Source organism: Mobula hypostoma, unplaced genomic scaffold (assembly GCF_963921235.1).
Source record: "Mobula hypostoma unplaced genomic scaffold, sMobHyp1.1 scaffold_61, whole genome shotgun sequence".
NCBI lineage: Eukaryota > Metazoa > Chordata > Chondrichthyes > Myliobatiformes > Myliobatidae > Mobula > Mobula hypostoma.
The window spans coordinates 493,222-512,507 of record NW_026948178.1 but is presented as its reverse complement, the minus strand read 5'-3'; the positions used below and the strand labels follow the sequence as shown (position 1 = coordinate 512,507).

The following is a 19,286-nucleotide window of genomic DNA, read 5'->3' as shown; positions in this document are numbered from 1 at the left end:
TTTTACAGTCCCTTGGAACTGACTTAATGCTTGAGAGTGGGTGAGGAAGGGTTTGGCGAGGTGTGAGTACTATACGTACTACAGCCTTCAGTCCTGAAGGGGGAGAAAAAAACAAACTATAACTAACATCGATCTGTAAAACTGTTTGTATGTTTTTCAGCATGAACTGGCCTGTGGGGTGAGGGGATCGATGGAGGGGGAACTGAGTTGTTTTTGACAGCATTTCTGTTTGGATTGAACTGCTGAAGAAATATGGGAAGTGATTACCGCAGTTCCCCATTTCTCTCTTATCTATTGCTAGCAGACAGTGTAGCGTTAGACACTGCAACAGAACTAACGGATACAATAACAACATTAAAGTTCCCTGCCTCCACCACCGGTACTTAACAGCCGATGTGTGCACAGTCTATAGAATGCAGTGCAGTTACTCACCAGGACTATTATACGTGAACCTACGACCACCACTCCCACCACTACACCCACCGCCGCACCCCACCTCCCACCTCCTCCCTCGCACCCTCTCTATCGCTCTCGCCGTGAGGGCGAATGGCAGCAATAAGATGAACGAATAGCGCCACCCGCTTATCCCGCCACTCGGAAATCTGCCTGTCCTGCCTACATCACAGTGCGGGTCCGATTCCCGGAACCCGCTACCTGACAGCACTTTGGAACCACCTTCCCCAGACAGGGTCTGACAGTTCAAGGAGGGAACCCACCAGTAACACCTCAGTGAGGGGTTTTGGTAAGGGAGGAGTGATAAATTCCAGCCTTGCCAACAGCACCCAGATTCATCCCTTAAAATATTAATGAACAATCCCCACAACGCTCCGGTGAAAATATTCCCCTGGGAATTGTTTTCCATACAACCATTTTACTAGATAGCAATTACAGCACGGAAACGGGCCATCTCGGGCCTTCTAGTTCGTGCCGAACTCTTATTCTCACCTAGTCCTACCGACCTGCACTCAGCCCATAACGCTCCATTCCTTTCCAGTCCATATAGCTGTCTAATTTTACTTTAAATGACAATATCTAAACTGCCTCTACCTCTTCTACTGGAATCTCGTTCCACACAACTACCACTCTCTGAGTAAAGAAGTTCCCCCACGTGTTACCCCTCTACTTTTGCACCCTAAAACTCAATTCATGTCCTCTTGTTTGAATCTCTCCCACTCTCAATGGAAAAAGCCTATCCACGTCAACTCTATCTATCCACCTGATAAATTTAGATACCTCTATCAAGTCCCCCCTCAACTTTCTCGGCTCTAAAGAATACATACCCAACTTGCTCAATCTTTCTCTGTAAATTAGGTGCTGAAATCCAGGTAACATCTGGTAAATCTTCTCTGTACTCTCTCTATTTTGTTGACATCTTTCCTGCACTTCGGTGAACAGAACTGTACACAGTACTCCAAATTTGGCCTTTCCAATGCCTTGTACAATTTTAACATTACATTCCTGGTGACCATATCTCGCTGAGGTATGTCTCAGTGGAGAGACTATGTTCTTTCTGTAATCTATCAACACACATTGATATTGGACAAGTCAACCAACCTCCCTTACCACCCGATCCCGAGAAGCTCAATCCTTCCTGCTGAATCTGTCTGCTCCTTGTTTTTAAAATGCCCTCCCTGGTACATCTATAGATTTCTCTCTACAATCATTGGTGACGTACCACGTACTCTGATAGTTTAAGGAGAGAGCCCACCAGAAACACCTCAGTAACATTTTGGTAAGGGAGCAGTGATAAATTCCTGCCTTGCCAACAACACACAGATTCATCCCTTAAAATACTCAGCAACAATCCCAACCACTCTTTCTTAACACCCGGTTAAATATCTCAATTGCTATGTTTTTATTTTCTGTCATCCTCTGTAATTACATTAATGTGCTGGACACAGATTAGATACTCTGAAATGTTGACAGCCAACAGCATGAAGCTGATCACGTTTGCATTGCTGACCCATCATTAAGGGCTGATGCATTCCACCACCAACCACTCTCTGAGTAAAAAACCTTCCTCTAATATCACCGTTCAACTTCCCACCCCTTACCTTAAAGCCATGTTCTCTTGTATAGAGCAGTGGTGCCCTGGGGAAGAGGCGCTGGCTATCCACTGTGTCTATTCCTCTTATTACCTTGTACACCTCTATCATGTCTCCTCTCATCCTCCTTCTCTCCAAACAGTAAATCCCTAGCTCCCTTGATCTTTGATCATAATGCATGCTTTCTAAACCAGGCAGCATCTGGTAAATATCCTCTGTACCCTTTCCAGTGCTTCGACATCCTTCCCATAGTGAGGTGACCAGAATTGGGAACAGTACTCCAAGAGTCTTCCTAGTCTGGAAGATGAATAATGGAATGGTCGGGGAGGGGTGAGTTGGCAGGGGATAGAGGGTGATAGGGAATTGGGAGTGAAGTGTTTGGGACATATTGTACTGAACGGTTCGGCATGTTAGAGGACCGGAGAATTGTTTAATGTTGTTTTCCCCTGTGCTCATCAGATAACAAGTGGTGCGGACGGTATAAGGATGAAACAAAGTTTCAGACAGGATCTCTAACCTGACAACATAGGTCAAGCTCGTCAAAGGCTGACATTCGTGAGATGTTTTTTTTTTTCTCCTGTTTTTCTTAGAATTGAGCTCGGGAAGTATGTGTTACACAACGCCAGTTTGTTCGGAACCAACTTTGTTTACAACAAAGGAAGCAGCCGATTGCAATCTGCAGAAAGTAGATCGACAGAAAGTTAACTCTTTATAAACAGCAACAGAGAGACAGAGAAGGTGGGGAGCGTGATTGAACACGGGTCACCGCTGGTGCGTCAGAACAGACCACGTCCATCTCAGATCTCCTATCGCCTCTTTTTTTTTTTTGGAGTGTCATCTTCTTCTTATAAGTACGCCTTCTAATCCTGAGGGTGTGTCTTCTGGTCTTAGATTCCCCGACCATAAGAAACAGCCTCTCCACATCAACTCTCTCTGTGTCCTCTGGTCCTGGATTCCCCCACTATAGGAAACATCCTCTCCACATCCACTCTCTATGTGTCAACTGGTCCTGGATTCCCCCACTATGGAAAACATCCTCTCCACATCCAATCTCTCAAGACCGTTCACCATTCGACAGGTTTTATTGAGGTCACCCCTCATTCTCCTGAACTCTCTGTATACAGGGCAGAGCCATTGAAAGCTCTTCATCGGACAAGCCATTCTATCCTGGAATGACTTCCACACAACTGCTTTGAACTCTTCATCAGTTTCAGCTCATCGTTTGTCAGACAAACGGCTCAGACCTGCTTACAATGCCGCAATTTAGCTGTCACCAGAGCATTGTCCTCTTGAAATGAATTCCAACACCTCATTTACCTTCGCAATCAGAGATTGATCCTGCAAGTCAACCTTTAGCGAACCCTGCACAGGGAATCTCAAGTCCCTTTGTACCCCAGTTTTTGTCTTGTTTTTTTTTTCATTTAGAAAATGGTCAACCTTCCATTTCATCCCCCAAAGCGCATTTTCAACACTTCCGAAAGTACATTAAATGTGCCTTTTTTACCCAAACTCCCAATCTGTCTGAGTCCTTCTTTAGCCTCTCTAATTTGATGTCTCTTCATCTCTCCTCAAATCGTCTGCAAACCTTACAACAAAGCCATCACTACCACCATCCCGCTCATTGACATCTGACGGAAAAGAACCTTTCCCAACACAGACCCTGTGAAACACCACTCGTCACCGTTTGCCAGTCAGAAAAGGCTTCCTTTATTCCCACCCTTCGTCTCCTTCCCGGGCTACGTGTTCCCGTTCTGTGAAATCGCCAAGCTGCCTGCATTATTTCCGGATTTCCTGGAGCTGCTTCGGCGACGTGTGCTTTCGGGGTGAGGCTGTGGGTGTGACCCGATTCCGCGCCGATTTTGCCGACTGAAGCATCTGGAGAGACTGAACGTCGAGTCAGCAGGCGCTGTGCGAGCTACCGGAGGCCTCTCTCTCTCTCGATGATGGCAGAGAGTCCACTGGTCCCGGAGTCAGGGCAGCTCGAATAGACTCAGGTTATCAAATCATTTTGATGTAACTGACTGGAATTCAAAGCGATCTGCGTGGGATTCAGGGGTACGCGCAAGAAGAAAATTATATTCAGGTGGAGAGCGGCAAGGTGAATTGTTGAAATCCATCAGTGAGTGAAGACAACACAGTCAACTTGAATACTATGGGTTATTGACTGCAGGAGTCCATACTGATATAATTTGATTCATGTTATCCAAATGAAAGAAAAAAAAATACCGGAAGCACAACGTGGGGGGCGGGTGGTAAATACGAGAGGGATTGGTGACCAGGTGAGAGAAGGAAAAGTGAAATCCAGATTTGTATGAAATACTGAGAGTGGTCGGTGCCTTGAACGCACTGTCAGGGGAAGCAGAGAATCGCAGCTTAAGTGTCATTTGGGCACTTACGCGGGGAATGGAGGGGTGCTGATCTCATATTGGCACATGTATTGTTCTAATCTCACAAGATGGTTTTCGTTGGCCGAACTGCCAGTTCCTATTCACGTCTGTTCCCCCTAACCCCCCGCCACCCTCCAGTCACCTTGAGCTGTACGAACCAAAGAGCAAAGAAAGAAGTTTGAATCCATAATACCCAACAAAAAATCACGTAATTGCGTTACAGTGAAACATAGACACCAGGGAGACTGGTGGAAGAACCAGGGGATGTGAACGGGTTATGGGGTACATCAGGATTTTTCAAACAGGAAGTGACGTCATAATCTCGGGTACAGGAACATTGGTGACGGGGGCTGAAACAGTGACTCGGATTGATAATCATTTACTGAGCTAATTCACGCAGAAATCAGGAGGCAACTCAGGGTTTCAGCAAAGGTTTCTATTTTATTACATTTATTATTCAGCCATAAAGCGCGGAATAGACTTTCAGCAACCGACGACAAACCCCATGAACAGAGTAAATTTACGAGGGCGATGCCTGGGTTGGGGAGCATGGCCTATGAGAATAGGTTGCGTGACCTCGGCCTTTTCTCCTTGGAGCGACGGAGGATGAGAGGTGACCGAGAGAGGTGTACAAGACGATGACGGTGATTGATCGTGCGGATTGCAAGAGGTTTTTCCCCAGGGCTGAAATGACTAACGCCAGAGCGCGTAGCTTTATGGAATTTGGGGGTAGGTACAAGGGGAAGGTCAGGGGTAAGATTTTCACACAGAGAGTGCAGGGTGCGTGCAATGCACTCCCAGCGAAGGCGGATGCAATGGATCTTTGAAGTGCAAACTCAAAATAATCTGCAGATGCTGGGGTCAAAGCAACACTCACAGCACGCTGGAGGAACTCAGCAGGTCGGGTAGCATCCGTGTGAAAAATCGGTCGACGTTTCGGGCCGGAACGTCCTGACGAAGGGTTCCGGCCAGAAACGTCGACCAATCTTTTCCACGGATGCTGCCCGACCTGCTGAGTTCCTCCAGCGTGTTGTGGGGATCTTTTAAGTGTCTCTGTGATCTGCGCATGGAGCTTAGAAACATACAGGGCGATGTGGCAGGGTAATTCAAGGCAGTTTCCAGAGTAGGTGACAAGGGCGACACAACATTGTAGGCCGAAGAGCCTGTAATTTGCTGTAGATGTCTATGTTCTGTGTTCGATGTTCTGACACTAACTTAACCACGGGACCCTTTACAATGACCAATTAACCTTCCCGGACTCTGGATAGGGAGATCGACAGATTTATTACACGTGACGCCGGACTTCATCTCCGAACTCGCAATGCTAACAGCACCAGAGTAGAATAGCTTTAATCGAAGCTAAGAGCACAGAGACTATGTTATTTGCTGTTTTGCTTAGAAACACTAAAGCTCATTAGGTATTTTCTAATCCCTGGAAAAGCACTTCTGCCTTCCATTCTCGTATCCCCACCACTCTGTCCAAATGGGTTTGTGGCTCTGAGACACTAACGGAAGCTGAATACGAGGAGACTGACACAGTATTCAGTGGGCGAATACGTATCCCTTGCTCACAGCCAGCTCCGTGACGCTGAGGGTGAAATTAATGGAATTATTCCCACTTGGCCGCTTGTGCAGCTGAACCGGCCTCACGCCAAGTGAATAACGGAGCGACGCTGAGGGTTGAGAGCGACACGCTACGATATTTCATGTTTCTGAGCGTACCAAGTGGTCAGAAACCTATCGGCCCATGATGTGGGTCAGGACGGTACAGAGATTGTATCACACAGCAACGTTGAGAGGGTATATGTTGGTGGCAGTGTGGAGGTGGCAATTATGGGATGTAAAGTCTGGGTTGAGCTGAGCGAACTAATCTGCTATGGTACAAACGAGTCAGAACCGTCAGCGATGTCTTCGTCGTGAGGATGTTAACCGCAGAAGCTATGTAGCGGAGACATGGAGAACAATTATAAAGAAATAACGAAAGACATTGTGAACGATGGCTTTTTCCTCGATGGTTGTCCTTCCTCTGTGTCAATTCACCTGCCAACCATCCTCTTCCGTTCCCCAGTGACGTCATCTGAGGAAACAACACACCATTTACGTTGACTACGTCAGCAACCCGGAAGTGATGCTGCTGGTGAGTTTTAATTACGGGATGATGATTTTCCAATCTGTGACAAAACATCATGACAATGCAACTTTGCATACAACTAGTATATTTCATACAGCCACGGGCCCAGGGAATTTGTTCCTTTCAAAATCATTAAAACGCTGTATAATACCGCCTAACTCAAATCTTGCGTTGTTACGTGTCTCAAAACTGCTGATCACAGGGTAATATATACAGTACATGGACACAACCATGGCACTGCATGACTAACAGACCTGAAATTAGTAGATACGTTTCCTTTACAAGTGACACTGTGTATCGCCAGCCCAATATTCCATTCACATACCTCTTCAGATCACTGTAAACAGATCGGTCCTCCAGCTCAAGTCCCTATAATGTGAGGAAATCAGCATGATTAGCAGCTTCTGTTTTTTTATCAAAAGCATTTTGTGGCAGAGTAGAACTGCAATAATATTGAAGAGTATTTGCACTTATTTAATAAATTCTGTCTGAAAGTAACACGGAATAGTCAGACCATGATGAAAAGAGGATCAGAGACAGACAGTCATGATCCCCAAGCGAAAGGGAGCATAATCCCTTGTCATTCCCTTCCCTTCCTTCAAAATATCAGAGTGATATTTGCAACTTTCCAGTGCTCAAAAACAATTCCATAGTAATCTGTAGCTTGGAATATCAGTAATCTTCCCTCGAATCCCTCTTCAGAATGCTGGGGTGCGGTTAATCTCGTCCATTTAGTCCACGTATCCCAGACCATGACCTTCAGCCCTTCAAGTTGGGGAGAGGAAGGACGTCTGTGTGGAAGGTGATTGGTGGGCCTGGAGAGTGGGCAAGGTGAACTGCTGAAGAAAAAGGAATCCGATTACAGAGGACTAGACCATGGTAGAAATGGAAGATGGAGAAGTGCCGGGGAAAGTTGTTGGGCATCTGAAGAGAAGAGAAATGAGTCCGGAGAGTAGAATAGAAGAAGAGTGAAGTGAACAAAAAACACCAGTAGGAAAAGGACGATTTTCATGCCATCTGGTTTGGGTCTACTTTGAGGTGTTCCACCTCAGTTAACTGGAAATGAGAATCGGGGAGATCATCCCTGATATAAATAAATAGCCAATCAAAGCCGAAGGCTCTGATGGACGCTACCGATCACATTACCTATGTTTTTACCTTCCCTTTGCAAAACAATGACTGAGGCCATGAGCATAATACAAACATCCAACCTGCTCATTCCTTGGGAAATGTTCATCGTTTTGCGATGCCTTCACGGTGTTTGTATCCAAGGTGCCTGTCGGAACAAAACAGATATGTCAAAACGCTGAATGCAATCAGGAGCCGTTGTTAATACAGCAGAGGTCAATCCGGGCCACCCAACAAACGCCAGCGATAGCATGAGCAACATTTTAGGCCGAGATACAACAACCTCCAGCTCCCGTGCTTATGAGCTTCCATATTTAAATGCAATGTGCAATGTTGAGATTTCCATGGGCTCAGTCACAAAATAGTTCAAAAGGAATTTCACTCACTCCTTCTTCGGGAATCCATGCTCGTGTAGTATTGGGATTGTGGTGGATCCCTGATCCTGAATAAACAGAAACAAGCGTCAAAACATGAATTCGGCAGGATGTCACTTCCCTGCACTGATATCCCGAATGAGAACGACTCCTATAATTCCATCGGATGCTCTCGTTGTTGCTTGATACTGTTCCGGTTGCCCGATACCAGATTCCAGCCCTGCTGGATCTCAACAACAGTGGTCATACTCTGTTAAACGGAGAAAATTATTTTGCTCATTCGGATGTCGGTTCTCCGGGAGAAAGTTGCGCACGTATCACGGATTGCGCGGATTGACCAACTGCTCCTCTGTGATTGAAACTGATTGTTATCGACAGGGTAATATTCACCCATAGATCCCTTATCTCACGGAAAGGACACCAGTGCCTGGTGGGGATCTCCACCAATGCACCGGTCGTGTTCCATTCCTGAACCTTGCACATGAATCGTCACCATTTAATTATCCATTTCCCTCTTAAAGGCCGAAGCGGATCCGCCCTCAGGAGATCTGCAAACAGAGCACCCCCTGTTCCAACAGCAAACTGCTGGAAAACTAACCATTCCCCCTGACTTGTAATGCCTGCCTCTTTCATCTTGAGTCTCTAGTCTTTAATCCTGGACTCAGTGATGTGGGAGAACAACTTCAAACTCACATATGAACTCTGATGTTTATGCGTTTCACTATGAACTCCACTCAAAATATCTTCCAGGAAACAGCGTGCTTCCAAAAGCACAATCTGTCCCTGAACCCAGTATCCGCTCTGGTATATTTCTTCAGCACCATTTCTGAATCCTTAGCTTCCCTCCTGTCACATGGTGAGAAGGCAGGAAATAATAACTTCCAACACGGCCAATAGTTCTGTTCCTTCTATTCATGCATTCCTGACTTCAATAATTGTTGTTTCGGAAACAGATCCCAGAACTCTTTGTGCTGTGTGAAGCACTTCCTCATCCTGCACCCCCGCATCTCAAAAGGGTCTGTTCATGTTCCCCCACAAATAATGCCTGACTCGCCAGTTTCCTCCAGCTCCAGTTTGTGTACCCTTCTTCGTTTACCGGCTGCATCGCAAATTCGCGTTAAAGCTTCCAATATACCCGCTTCTGCCAAAAAAAAATCTTCCGCACTAATTGAAAGTAGAGGTGACATTCGGAAATAAACAAAAAAAACATGCATTTACTCGTCAGTTTTCCGGGTGATCAACCATCCACTGACTCCGCCGATCAGGGTCACGCCAAGGAAAAATACCACAATGCCCACGATTGCGCCAGAGCTGAGGGTACATTTGCCATCTGTTTTTGCTGTTAACACACAAAGAAAATGTATATCTTACATTCCGAGAACACGTCTTCATCAGTGACAAATTCATTTTCGCAGCAATTTGACTGGGTCAGTTTAGAGTTGTATATTGTCTCACAAGGATTACCCCCGGAATGAAAGCGTTAACATACGATGAACGTTTAATTGCTGTGGGTGTGCAGTCGTTTGAATTTACAAGGATTGTCGCGGGGGGCGGGGGGGCCGTGGAGGGAATCCCATTGAAACTTTCAACGAATGTTGGAAGGTCTAGACAGAGTAGATGTGGAAAGTGTGTTTCATGCGGTGGGGGTGTCTCGGATATGGAGGCACAACCTGAGGATAGAGGGGTGTCAATTTAAAATAGAGATGCGCGAAAATTTCTTCATAAGTCCATAAGACAAAGGAGCAGAAGTCGGCCATTCGGCCCATCGAGTCTGCTCCGCCATTTTATCATGAGCTAATCCATTCTCCCATTTAGTCCCACTCCCCCGCCTTCTCACCATAACCTTTGATTCCCTGGCTACTCAGATACCTATCAATCTCTGCCTTAAATATGACTTGGCCTCCACTGCCCCCGTCGCAACAAATTCCATCGATTCACCACCCTCTGGCTGAAAGAACTTTCTTCGCATCCCCGTTCTGAATGGGCGCCCTTCAATCCTTAAATCGTTGCCTCACGTACCAAACCCCGAGATCATAGGAAACAGGTTTGCTACATCCACTTTGTCCATGCTGTTCAACATTCGAAATGTTTCTATGAGGTCTCCCCTCATTCTTCTAAACTTCAAGGAATACAGTCCGAGTGCGGATAAACGTTCCTCATATGTTAACCTTATTCCTGAAATTATTCCAGTGAATCTTCTCTGCACCCTATCCAACGTCAGCACATCCTTTCTTAAATAAGGAGCCCAAAAATGCCCACAATACTCCAAGTGAGGTCTTACCAGTGCCTTATAGAGCCTCAAAATCACATCCCTGCTGCTATACTCTATTCCGCAGGAAATGAATGCCAACATTGCATTCGCCTTCTTGACCACCGACTCAACCTGGAGGTTAATCTTACGGGTTTCCTGGCACGAGGACTCCCAAATCTCGTTGCACCTCAGAAGTCTGAATTCTCTCCCTATTTAAATAATAGTCTGCCCGTTTATTTCTTCTGCCAAAGTGCATAACCATACAGTTTCTAACATTGTATTTCATTTGTCACCTCTTTGCCCATTCTTCCAATCTATCCAAATCTCTCTGCAGACTCTCCGTTTCCTCAGTACTACAGGCCCCTCCACCAATCTGTGTAGCATCAGCAAACTCAGCCACAAAGCCATTTATTCATTAATCCAAATCGTTGATGTGCAACGTAAGAAGAAGCGGCCCCAACACGGACCCCTCTGCAAAACCACTGGTAACCGGCAGCCAACCCAAATAGGATTCCTTCATTCCAAATCTCTGTTTCCTGCCAATCGGCCAACGCCATATCCATATATGTAAATTTCCCGTAATTCCATGGGCTGTTGTCTTGTTAAGAAGCCGCATGTGTGGCCCCTTGTCAAAGACCTTCTGAAAATCTAAATATACAACATCCACCTCATCTCCCTGCTCTAATCTACCTGTAATTTCCTCAAAAAATTGTAACAGGTTTGTCAGGCAGGATTTTCCTTTAAGGAATCCATGCTGAGTTCTGTCTATCTTGTCATATGCCTCCAGGTGCTCCGTATCCATAACCTCATCCTTGACAATCGACTCCAACAACTTCCCAACCACGGATGTCAAGGTAACAGGTCTATAATTTCCTTTTTGCTTCCCTGCCCCCTTCTTAAATAGCTGAGTGACATTTCCAATCTTCCAGTCCTCCGGAACCATGCCAGAATCTATCGACTTTTGAGCGATCATTGCTAATGCCTTTGCAATCTCCACAGCTATATCCTTCAGAACACGCGGGTGCATTCCATCTGGTCCGGGAGATTTATCTACCTTTAGACTATTCAGTTTCCTGTGTACTTTCTCTGTCGTAATTGTGACTGCGCACACTTCTCTTCCCTGCCACCCTTGAGTGTCCGGTATCCTGCTGTCTTCCTCAATGAAGACTGATGCAAAATACTCGTTCAGTTCCTCTGCCATCTCCGTATCTCGCATTACAATTTCTCCAGTATCATTTTCTATTGGTCCTATATCTACACTCAACTCTCTTTTTCTCTTTATATACTTGATAAAGCTTTTAGTATCCTCTTTGATATTATTTGCTAGCTTACTTTCATAGTTTCAGTTTCCTCGCTTCTGCATCCTAACATCCTAATAATCTGAACATCCCAATAATCTGTGTTGTTGATTTCACAAACTTCTATATGGTCAGGCCAAGGCCTTCCACGCTCCGAGGATAACTCGAACAATCTCCCATTCCAGTAGCATCCTTGTGAATTTTTTTCTGCACTTTTAAGGCTGAATGAAATTCTTCTCAGAATTCTTTCTGCCTATTCGAGGACTGATAATGCAATTCCTAACCATAAACTTCAAGGTGAATTTTATGTCCCATCAAAACATCCAACCCTACAGTACAATTCGTCATTCGCGTCAAATCACCTCAGCGGGAATCTTGATGGGCTAAGCCCGCAAGCGTCGCCTCGACCCTGGCTCCAGGATAGCAGTCCCAAAACTTACTAAAGCTAATTGCACCTCTTTCGGATGTTTGCGGGGACCGGAGCTCCCATTGTCTTTCGGACTGATGAAGGGCTGCGGCCCGAAACGTCGACTGTACCTCCTCCTATAGATGCTGCCTGGCCTTCTGCCTTCCACTAGCATTTTGTCTGTGTCACCTCAAAGATGGTTGCTTAGCCCACTGATATACGCTCTCAACACCCACGACGACGTGACTAGTGACAGATCATATTCCAACCATCAAATTGCCGGTGATACAACTATTGTTGACAGGATTTTAGATGCAACGATAAGGCATACGGGAGAGTGACATATCAGCTTGGTGACAGGGGCCGCAACAATTACCTTGTACTCAACTTCACTGAGTCTGAGGAAGTGATTTGAACATCAAGAAGGATTAGTCGAGTGCAAACACCCACCAGTCCTCATCGAGGGAACGGAAGTGGAAACAGTCAGCAGTCTCAAGATGTTGGATGTCAACCTCTCTCAGGATCTACCCTGGGCCGAACATATTGATGCAATTCCAATGAAGGTACTGCGGCGGCCATTTTTCATCAGTAGTTTGAGGATACTACGTTACTGAAGATACTCGCAAATTTCTACAGATGTACCGTGGGGAGCATTCCAACTGTTTGCAGGACGTGCTGGTCTTGGACTCAGCACATAAGTGCAATAGCGAAGATTGCATGGCAGCTTCTCCACTTCCTTTGGAGTTTGTGAAGATTCGTCATGGCGTCTCAAAGATTGACAAACTTCGATAGATGTGTAATGCTAAGTGTATTGACCTGCTGCCTCGTGGCCTGGTCTGAGAACAATCAATGCCTTTGAATGGAAAATCCCACAGAAAGTAATGGACACGGCCCAGTTCATCACCGGTAAATCCCTCCCAAGCACTGAGTGCAATCTACATGAACGGCTGTCGCAGGAAGACATAATTCACCATCAAACATCATCACCACCCAGGACTTGCTATTTTCGCGATGCTGCCATCAGGTAGAAGGTACAAGAACCTCAGGACTCGCACCACCACGTTCAAGAACAGTTACAATCCATCAGCCATCAGGCTCTTGAACAAAGCGGATCACTACACTCACTGGCCATCCACTGACATGTTCCCACAACCAATGATCTCAGTTTAAGGACCCTTACCACGTGATTTCATGTCCTGAGTATTTATTACTATTTATCTATATTTGTATTTGCACAGTATGTTGTCTTGCCCACTCCCGTGGGCTGTTCATTGATCCTGTTGTAGTTACTAATCTACAGCTTTACTGGGACGGGTGAGAGTTGAACAGTCCGCAAATTGGGACCGGCAGGGGGCGCTAGAGGCGAGGTTCACATCCACAGCCACCGATCACCGCCGAAGGTTGTCCGAGAGGATCTTCAAACTAAATCTAATGCAGATCTGTGTTGTTCACAAGGGATAGTTTTTTTCTTTTTTTTCATTCAGAAACAATACGTCATCCAGCAACGAACTGTAAAGGTTATATTGTATTCTACCACCACAGGAATACAAATGAATGTTACAATCCGAGATCGCATGACTCTGAATAACTCTGTCTCACTTACCAATGACACCCAGAGTGATGGTCACTGAGGACTGGGAGCCAATCGTTGGAACCATATTCACACGGTATCTCCCACTGTCTGACATCTTCACCGACTTCAGCAGAAGCGACCCGTTGGAGATGAATAACTTAGCCCGCGATGTTAAGGCATCGTCAACAGACACTGACTGGTTGATCCACTGGGCGACTGTTCTCCCATTAAAACTCCAGCTTCCATTGTAGATATTGGCCGACGGCCGCACTGAAAAGAGCGCATCTCCCCCGACGGTGACATTTATCTGTTTGTGCTCAACGAAAATGGTAAACTGCTGAGAATCACCTGAGGAGGAGAAAATCGTACGAGTGAAAAGCGACAGAGACGGATAGCATCCAGAACTGCAATTAACTCAATCTGCACCGATACCAGAAGTCTCTACATAGCTCTGTAAGTCGACCCATATAACCTGATCTTCATCCCCCACGCTGATGATTATCCGACAACTAACAGTTTCAGAGAGCGATCCTTACCGGCTGTTATGCAGAGACACAGAACGAGCGCTGCGAAGGGCAGTCCCGACATCCCGACAGAGAGCAGCGCCGATCTCTGTTACACTCGGAGACTGAGCCGCACTTCCGGGTTTGCGCGTCAGATAACTGGATGCTGACGTCACAGGCGGCAGCGCTGATTGGATCAGAGAATCTGGACTCTGCTCAAATCTGAACCAAACCTTGTGTGTTGTTCTACAAATATCTGCTGCTGTGTTGAATCCGATAATGATCTCAAAGTGAGTTTCTTTCACCCTCCGACATGAACAGATAGAGAGAGAGACATTGCTTTGCAGATCCAGAACTGGCTTGCCCGCAGAAGGGAAAGAGTAGTCGAAGACGGGTTATATTCTGCATGGAGGTCGGTGACCAGTGGAGAGCCTCAGGGATCTTTTATGGGACCCCTACTCTTCGTCATTTTTATAAACCACCGAGATGAGGAAGGGGAGTTATAGGTTAGTAAGTTTGCTAACGACAGAAAGGATGGAGGTGTTGTAGATAGTGTGGAGGACTGTCAGAGCTTACAGCGGGACATTGATAGGATGCAAAACTGGGCTGAGAAGTGGCAGATGGTGTTAAACACAGATAAGTGTGAAGTGGTTCATTTTGGTAGGTCAAATATAATGGCAGAATATTGTATTAATGGTAAGACTCTTGGCAGTGAGGTGGATCAGAGGGAACTCGGAACCGAACCCATAGGACGCTCAAAGCAGCTGCGCAGGTTGACTCTGTGGTTAAGAAGGCGTACGTTGTATTGGCCTTCATCAATAGTGGAATTGAATTTAGGGGCCGAGAGGTAATGTTGTAGCTATATAGGACCTTGGTCAGACCGCACTTGGAGTACTGTGCTCAGTTCTGGTCGCCTCACTACAGGAATGACGTGGAAACCATAGAAATGGTGCAGAGGAGATTTACTAGGATTTTGCCTGGATTGGGGAGCATGCTTAATGACAATAGGTTGAGTGAACTCGGCCTTGAGCGACGGAGGATGAGAGGTGATCTGATAGAGGTGTATAAGATCATGGGAGGCATTGATCGTGTTGATCTTCAGAGGCATTTCCCAGGGCTGAAATGGTTGCTACAAGAGCCAACAGGTATTAGGTGTGGTAAGTAGGTACAGAGGAGATGTCAGAGGTATGTGAGACATTGGGTGACAGTCAGAGGGGGGAAAGCGAAGGTGAGCAGACAGGTAGTGCAGGGAACCCCAGTAGCCATTCCCCTGAATAATAAGTTTACCGTCCCTGATGCCGTTGGCGGGGACGACCAACCAGGTGTGAGCCACGGTGGCAGGGCCTCCGGCACTGAGTCTGACCCTGCGGTGCAGGAGGGTCCGGGATGTCTCTGACCGGGTGCACGACATCCTGGTACGAGAGGGAAAACAACCAGAAGTCGTGATATATGTTGGGACCAACGACATAGGCAGGAAGAGGGATGAGGTCCTGAAGTGTGAGTTTCGGGAACTAGGCAGAAGGCTGAAGAACAGGACCTCAAGGGTGGCGTTCTCAGGATTGCTGCCAGTGCTACGTGACAGTGATGGTAAGAATTGGAGGAGATGGCAGTTTAATGCATGGCTGAGGAGTTGGTCCAGGGAGCAAGGTTTTAGATTTTTAGATCATTGGAATCTCTTCTGGGTAAGGTGGGACCTGTGCAGAATGGATGGGTTGTACCTGAACTCCAGGGAGAGCAATATCCTTGCGGGTGGGTTTGCCAGCATGGTTCGGGAGGGTTTAAACTAATTTGCAAGGGGGATGGGACCCAGAGCGATAGAGCAGTGAAAGAAGTGCATGGAGTAAAGCCAGATCTAACATACAGAGAGGCTTTGAGGAAAGAGAAGCAGAATAAACGGTGTAAAGACAGTAAGGTAGAAGGGCTGAAATGTGTGTACCTCAATGCAAGAAGCATCAGGAACAAAGGTGATTAACTGAGCGCTTGGATACATACATGGAATTATGATGTAGTGGCCATTATAGAGACTTGGCTGGCACCAGGGCAGGAATGGATTCTCAATATTCCTGGATTTCAGTGCTTTAAAAGGGATAGAGACGGTGGAAAGAGGGGAGGAGGGGTGGCATTACTGGTCAGGGATACTATTACAGCTACAGAAAGGGTGGGTAATGTAGCAGGATCCTCTTTGGAGTTAATGTGGGTGGATGTCAGGAACAGGAAGGGAGCAGTTACTCTACTGGGGGTATTCTATAGGCCACCTGGTAGCAGCAGAGATACGGAGGAGCAGACTGAGAGGCAGATTTTGGAAAGGTGCAAAAATAACAGGGTTGTTATCATGGGTGACTTTAACTTCCCTCGTATTGATTGGCACCTGATTAGTTCCAGGGGTTTAGATGGGGCAGAGTTTGTTAAGTGTGTCCAGGAGGGATTCCTGTCACAGTACGTGGACAGGCCGAGCAGGGGGAATGCCATACTAGATCTAGTACTAGGTAATGAGCCGGGTCAGGTCACAGATCTCTCTGTGGGTGAGCATCTGGGGGACAGTAACCACCGCTTCCTGGCCTTTACCATTATCATGGGAAAGGATAGAATCAGAGAGGACAGAATTTTTTTTTAAGTGGGGAAAGGCGAATAGGGAGGATATAAGGCTAGAACTTGCGGGTGTGAATTGGGATGATGTTTTATGCAGGCAAATGTACTGTGGGCATGTGGTCGATGTTTGGCGATCTCTTGCCGGATGTAAGAGATAAATTTGTCTCTGTGAGGAAGATAAAGAATGGTAGGGTGAAGGAACCATGGGTGACAAGTGAGGTGGAAAATCTAATCAGGTGGAAGAAGGCAGCATACATGAGGTTTAGGAAGCAAGAATGAGATGCGTCTATTGAGGAATATAGGGAAACAAGAAAGGAGCTTAAGAAGGGGCTGAGAAGAGCAAGAAGGGGGCATGAGAAGGCCTTGGCGAGTACGGTAAAGGAAAACCCCAAGGCATTCTTCAATTATGTGAAGAAAAAAGGGATGACAGGTGTGAAGGTAGGACCGATTAGAGATAAAGCTGGGAAGATGTGCCTGGAGGCTGTGGAAGTGACCGAGGTCCTCAATGAATTGACCGACCGAAAGTAAGGCATTTGACAAGATTCCATACGGTAGGCTTATTCAGAAAGTTGGAAGGCATGGGATCCAGGGAAGTTTGGCCAGGTGGATTCAGAATTGGCTTGCCTGCAGAAGGCAGAGGGTGGTGCTGGAGAGAGTGCATTCAGATTGGAGGATTGTGACTAGTGGTGTCCCACAAGGATCTATTCTGGGTCCTCTACTTTTCGTGATTTTTATTAACGACCTGGATGTGGGGGTAGAAGGGTGCGTTGGCAAGTTTGCAGACGACACAAAGGTTGGTGGTGTTGTAGATAGTGTAGAGGATTGTCAAAGATTGCAGAGAGACATCGATAGGATGCAGAAGTGGGCTGAGAAGTGGCAGATGGAGTTCAACCCGGAGAAGTGTGAGGTGGTACACTTTGGAAGGACAAACTCCAAGGCAGAGTACAAAGTAAATGGCAGGATACTTGGTAGTGTGGAGGAGCAGAGGGATCTCGGCGTACATGTCCACAGATCCCTGAAAGTTGCCTCACAGGTGGATAGGGTAGTTAAGAAAGCTTATGGGGTATTAGCTTTCATAAGTCGAGGGATAGAGTTTAAGAGTCGCGATGTAATGGTGTAGCTCTATAAAACTCTGGTTAGGCCACACTTGGAGTACTGTGCCCAGTTCTGGTCACCTCACTACAGGAAGAATGTGGAAGCATTGGAAAGGGTACAGAGGAGATTTACCAGGATGATGCCTGGTTTAGAATGTCTGCATTATGATCAGAGATTAAGGGAGCTAGGGCTTTACTCTTTGGAGAGAAGGAGGATGAGAGGAGACATGATAGAGGTGTACAAGATAATAAGAGGAATAGATAGAGTGGATAGCCAGCGCCTCTGCCACAGGGCACCACTGCTCAATACAAGAGGACATGGCTTTAAGGTAAGGGGTGGGAAGTTCAAGGGGGATATTAGAGGAAGGTTTTTTACTCAGAGAGTGGTTGGTGCGTGGAATGCACTGCCTGAGTCAGTGATGGAGGCAGATACACGAGTGAAGTTTAGGAGACGACTAGACAGGTATATGGAGGAATTTAAGGTGGTGGCTTATATGGGAGGCAGGGTCTGAGGGTCAGCACAAAATTTTGGACCGAAGGGCCTGTACTGTGCTGTGCTATTCTATGTTCTATGTTCTAAATCACCCCAGAATCATGGCGTGAAGCAGAAATTAGGACATGGGTATGCAGTTGTCGTAAACTTCCCCTGGGTCGACTGAAAAGGCGCCCATGTGAGTTCGCATCCGAGAGATGAGTGGATAACTACAGACAACTGAGAGAAACGCCCTTTTAGCGGGCGCCTCCAGAAACATGGCTGGTTACCCCCTCGTTAACAAACCAATGGACTCAGCGGTGAGAAAGCCGACTTTCAACAGCTCCGTACGTCCTGCGTCGTTGTGACTTGGGACCCAGCAGACCGGGAGAGTCCGAATGCTTCAACCATCTGCCCCCAAATATCTGCGAATACAGTGTAAATGCTGTCCCCTTGTCCCCTTGTACACTGCACAGAAATAGAATAAAGTTAAATTTATCAATGCCAACGTAAGGGAACAGAAGAAAAATAAATAAATAAATAAAGCTGCCATTATTTTAAAGTAGTCAAATTTGTACGACGTTGTAGCTCAAATCATCCAAAAGGTGGCGCTGTCCTTGTACTCACGGCGTCGAAAGAACTTTCCCCTTGGACTCCATAGTATGGAGCATTCCGATTGGATGGAATCCTCCCGCTGGTTCCCTCGGCCTTCCTCTCTCTTCGTCTCCCACCGAAGAAGCCCCCGTCCCGTTCCCTGTCAGCCCAGCTTTCTCAGCAACTGTCCAGCATCCTGATTGACTGAGCAGACGCTCCTGAGAGAGTGACCCGCAGGAATGAACAGACAAAGAGCAAGCTCTGAGATGGACAACCCCGCCATCCCGAGAGAGAGCAGCGCCTGTGTCTGTTACACTCGGAGACTGAGCCGCACTTCCTGGTCTCCGCGCCGGATCACTGCAGCCCGTCATCTGAAAAGGCGGAGCTGAATGGGTCGCGGAGCGAGAACGTGTCGAGGGGAATAAACGAACCGAAAACGCG

The 19,286-nt window shown here is 46.7% G+C and overlaps 1 protein-coding gene across 1 annotated transcript; it reads right to left on the bottom strand.

Moving 5' to 3' along the window:
• Nucleotides 1-4,869: 4,869 nt before the first annotated feature.
• Nucleotides 4,870-19,153, bottom strand: LOC134341453 (uncharacterized). The gene is made up of 8 exons (XM_063039307.1): nt 18,879-19,153; nt 14,130-18,719; nt 13,624-13,941; nt 9,284-9,404; nt 8,078-8,133; nt 7,775-7,839; nt 6,889-6,932; nt 4,870-6,509 (listed from the first exon to the last, which is right to left on the bottom strand). Exons 2-8 carry the CDS (start codon nt 14,179-14,181, stop codon nt 6,506-6,508), a joined length of 660 nt encoding a protein of 219 aa, XP_062895377.1. The 5' UTR covers nt 14,182-18,719; nt 18,879-19,153; the 3' UTR covers nt 4,870-6,505.
• Nucleotides 19,154-19,286: the final 133 nt, after the last annotated feature.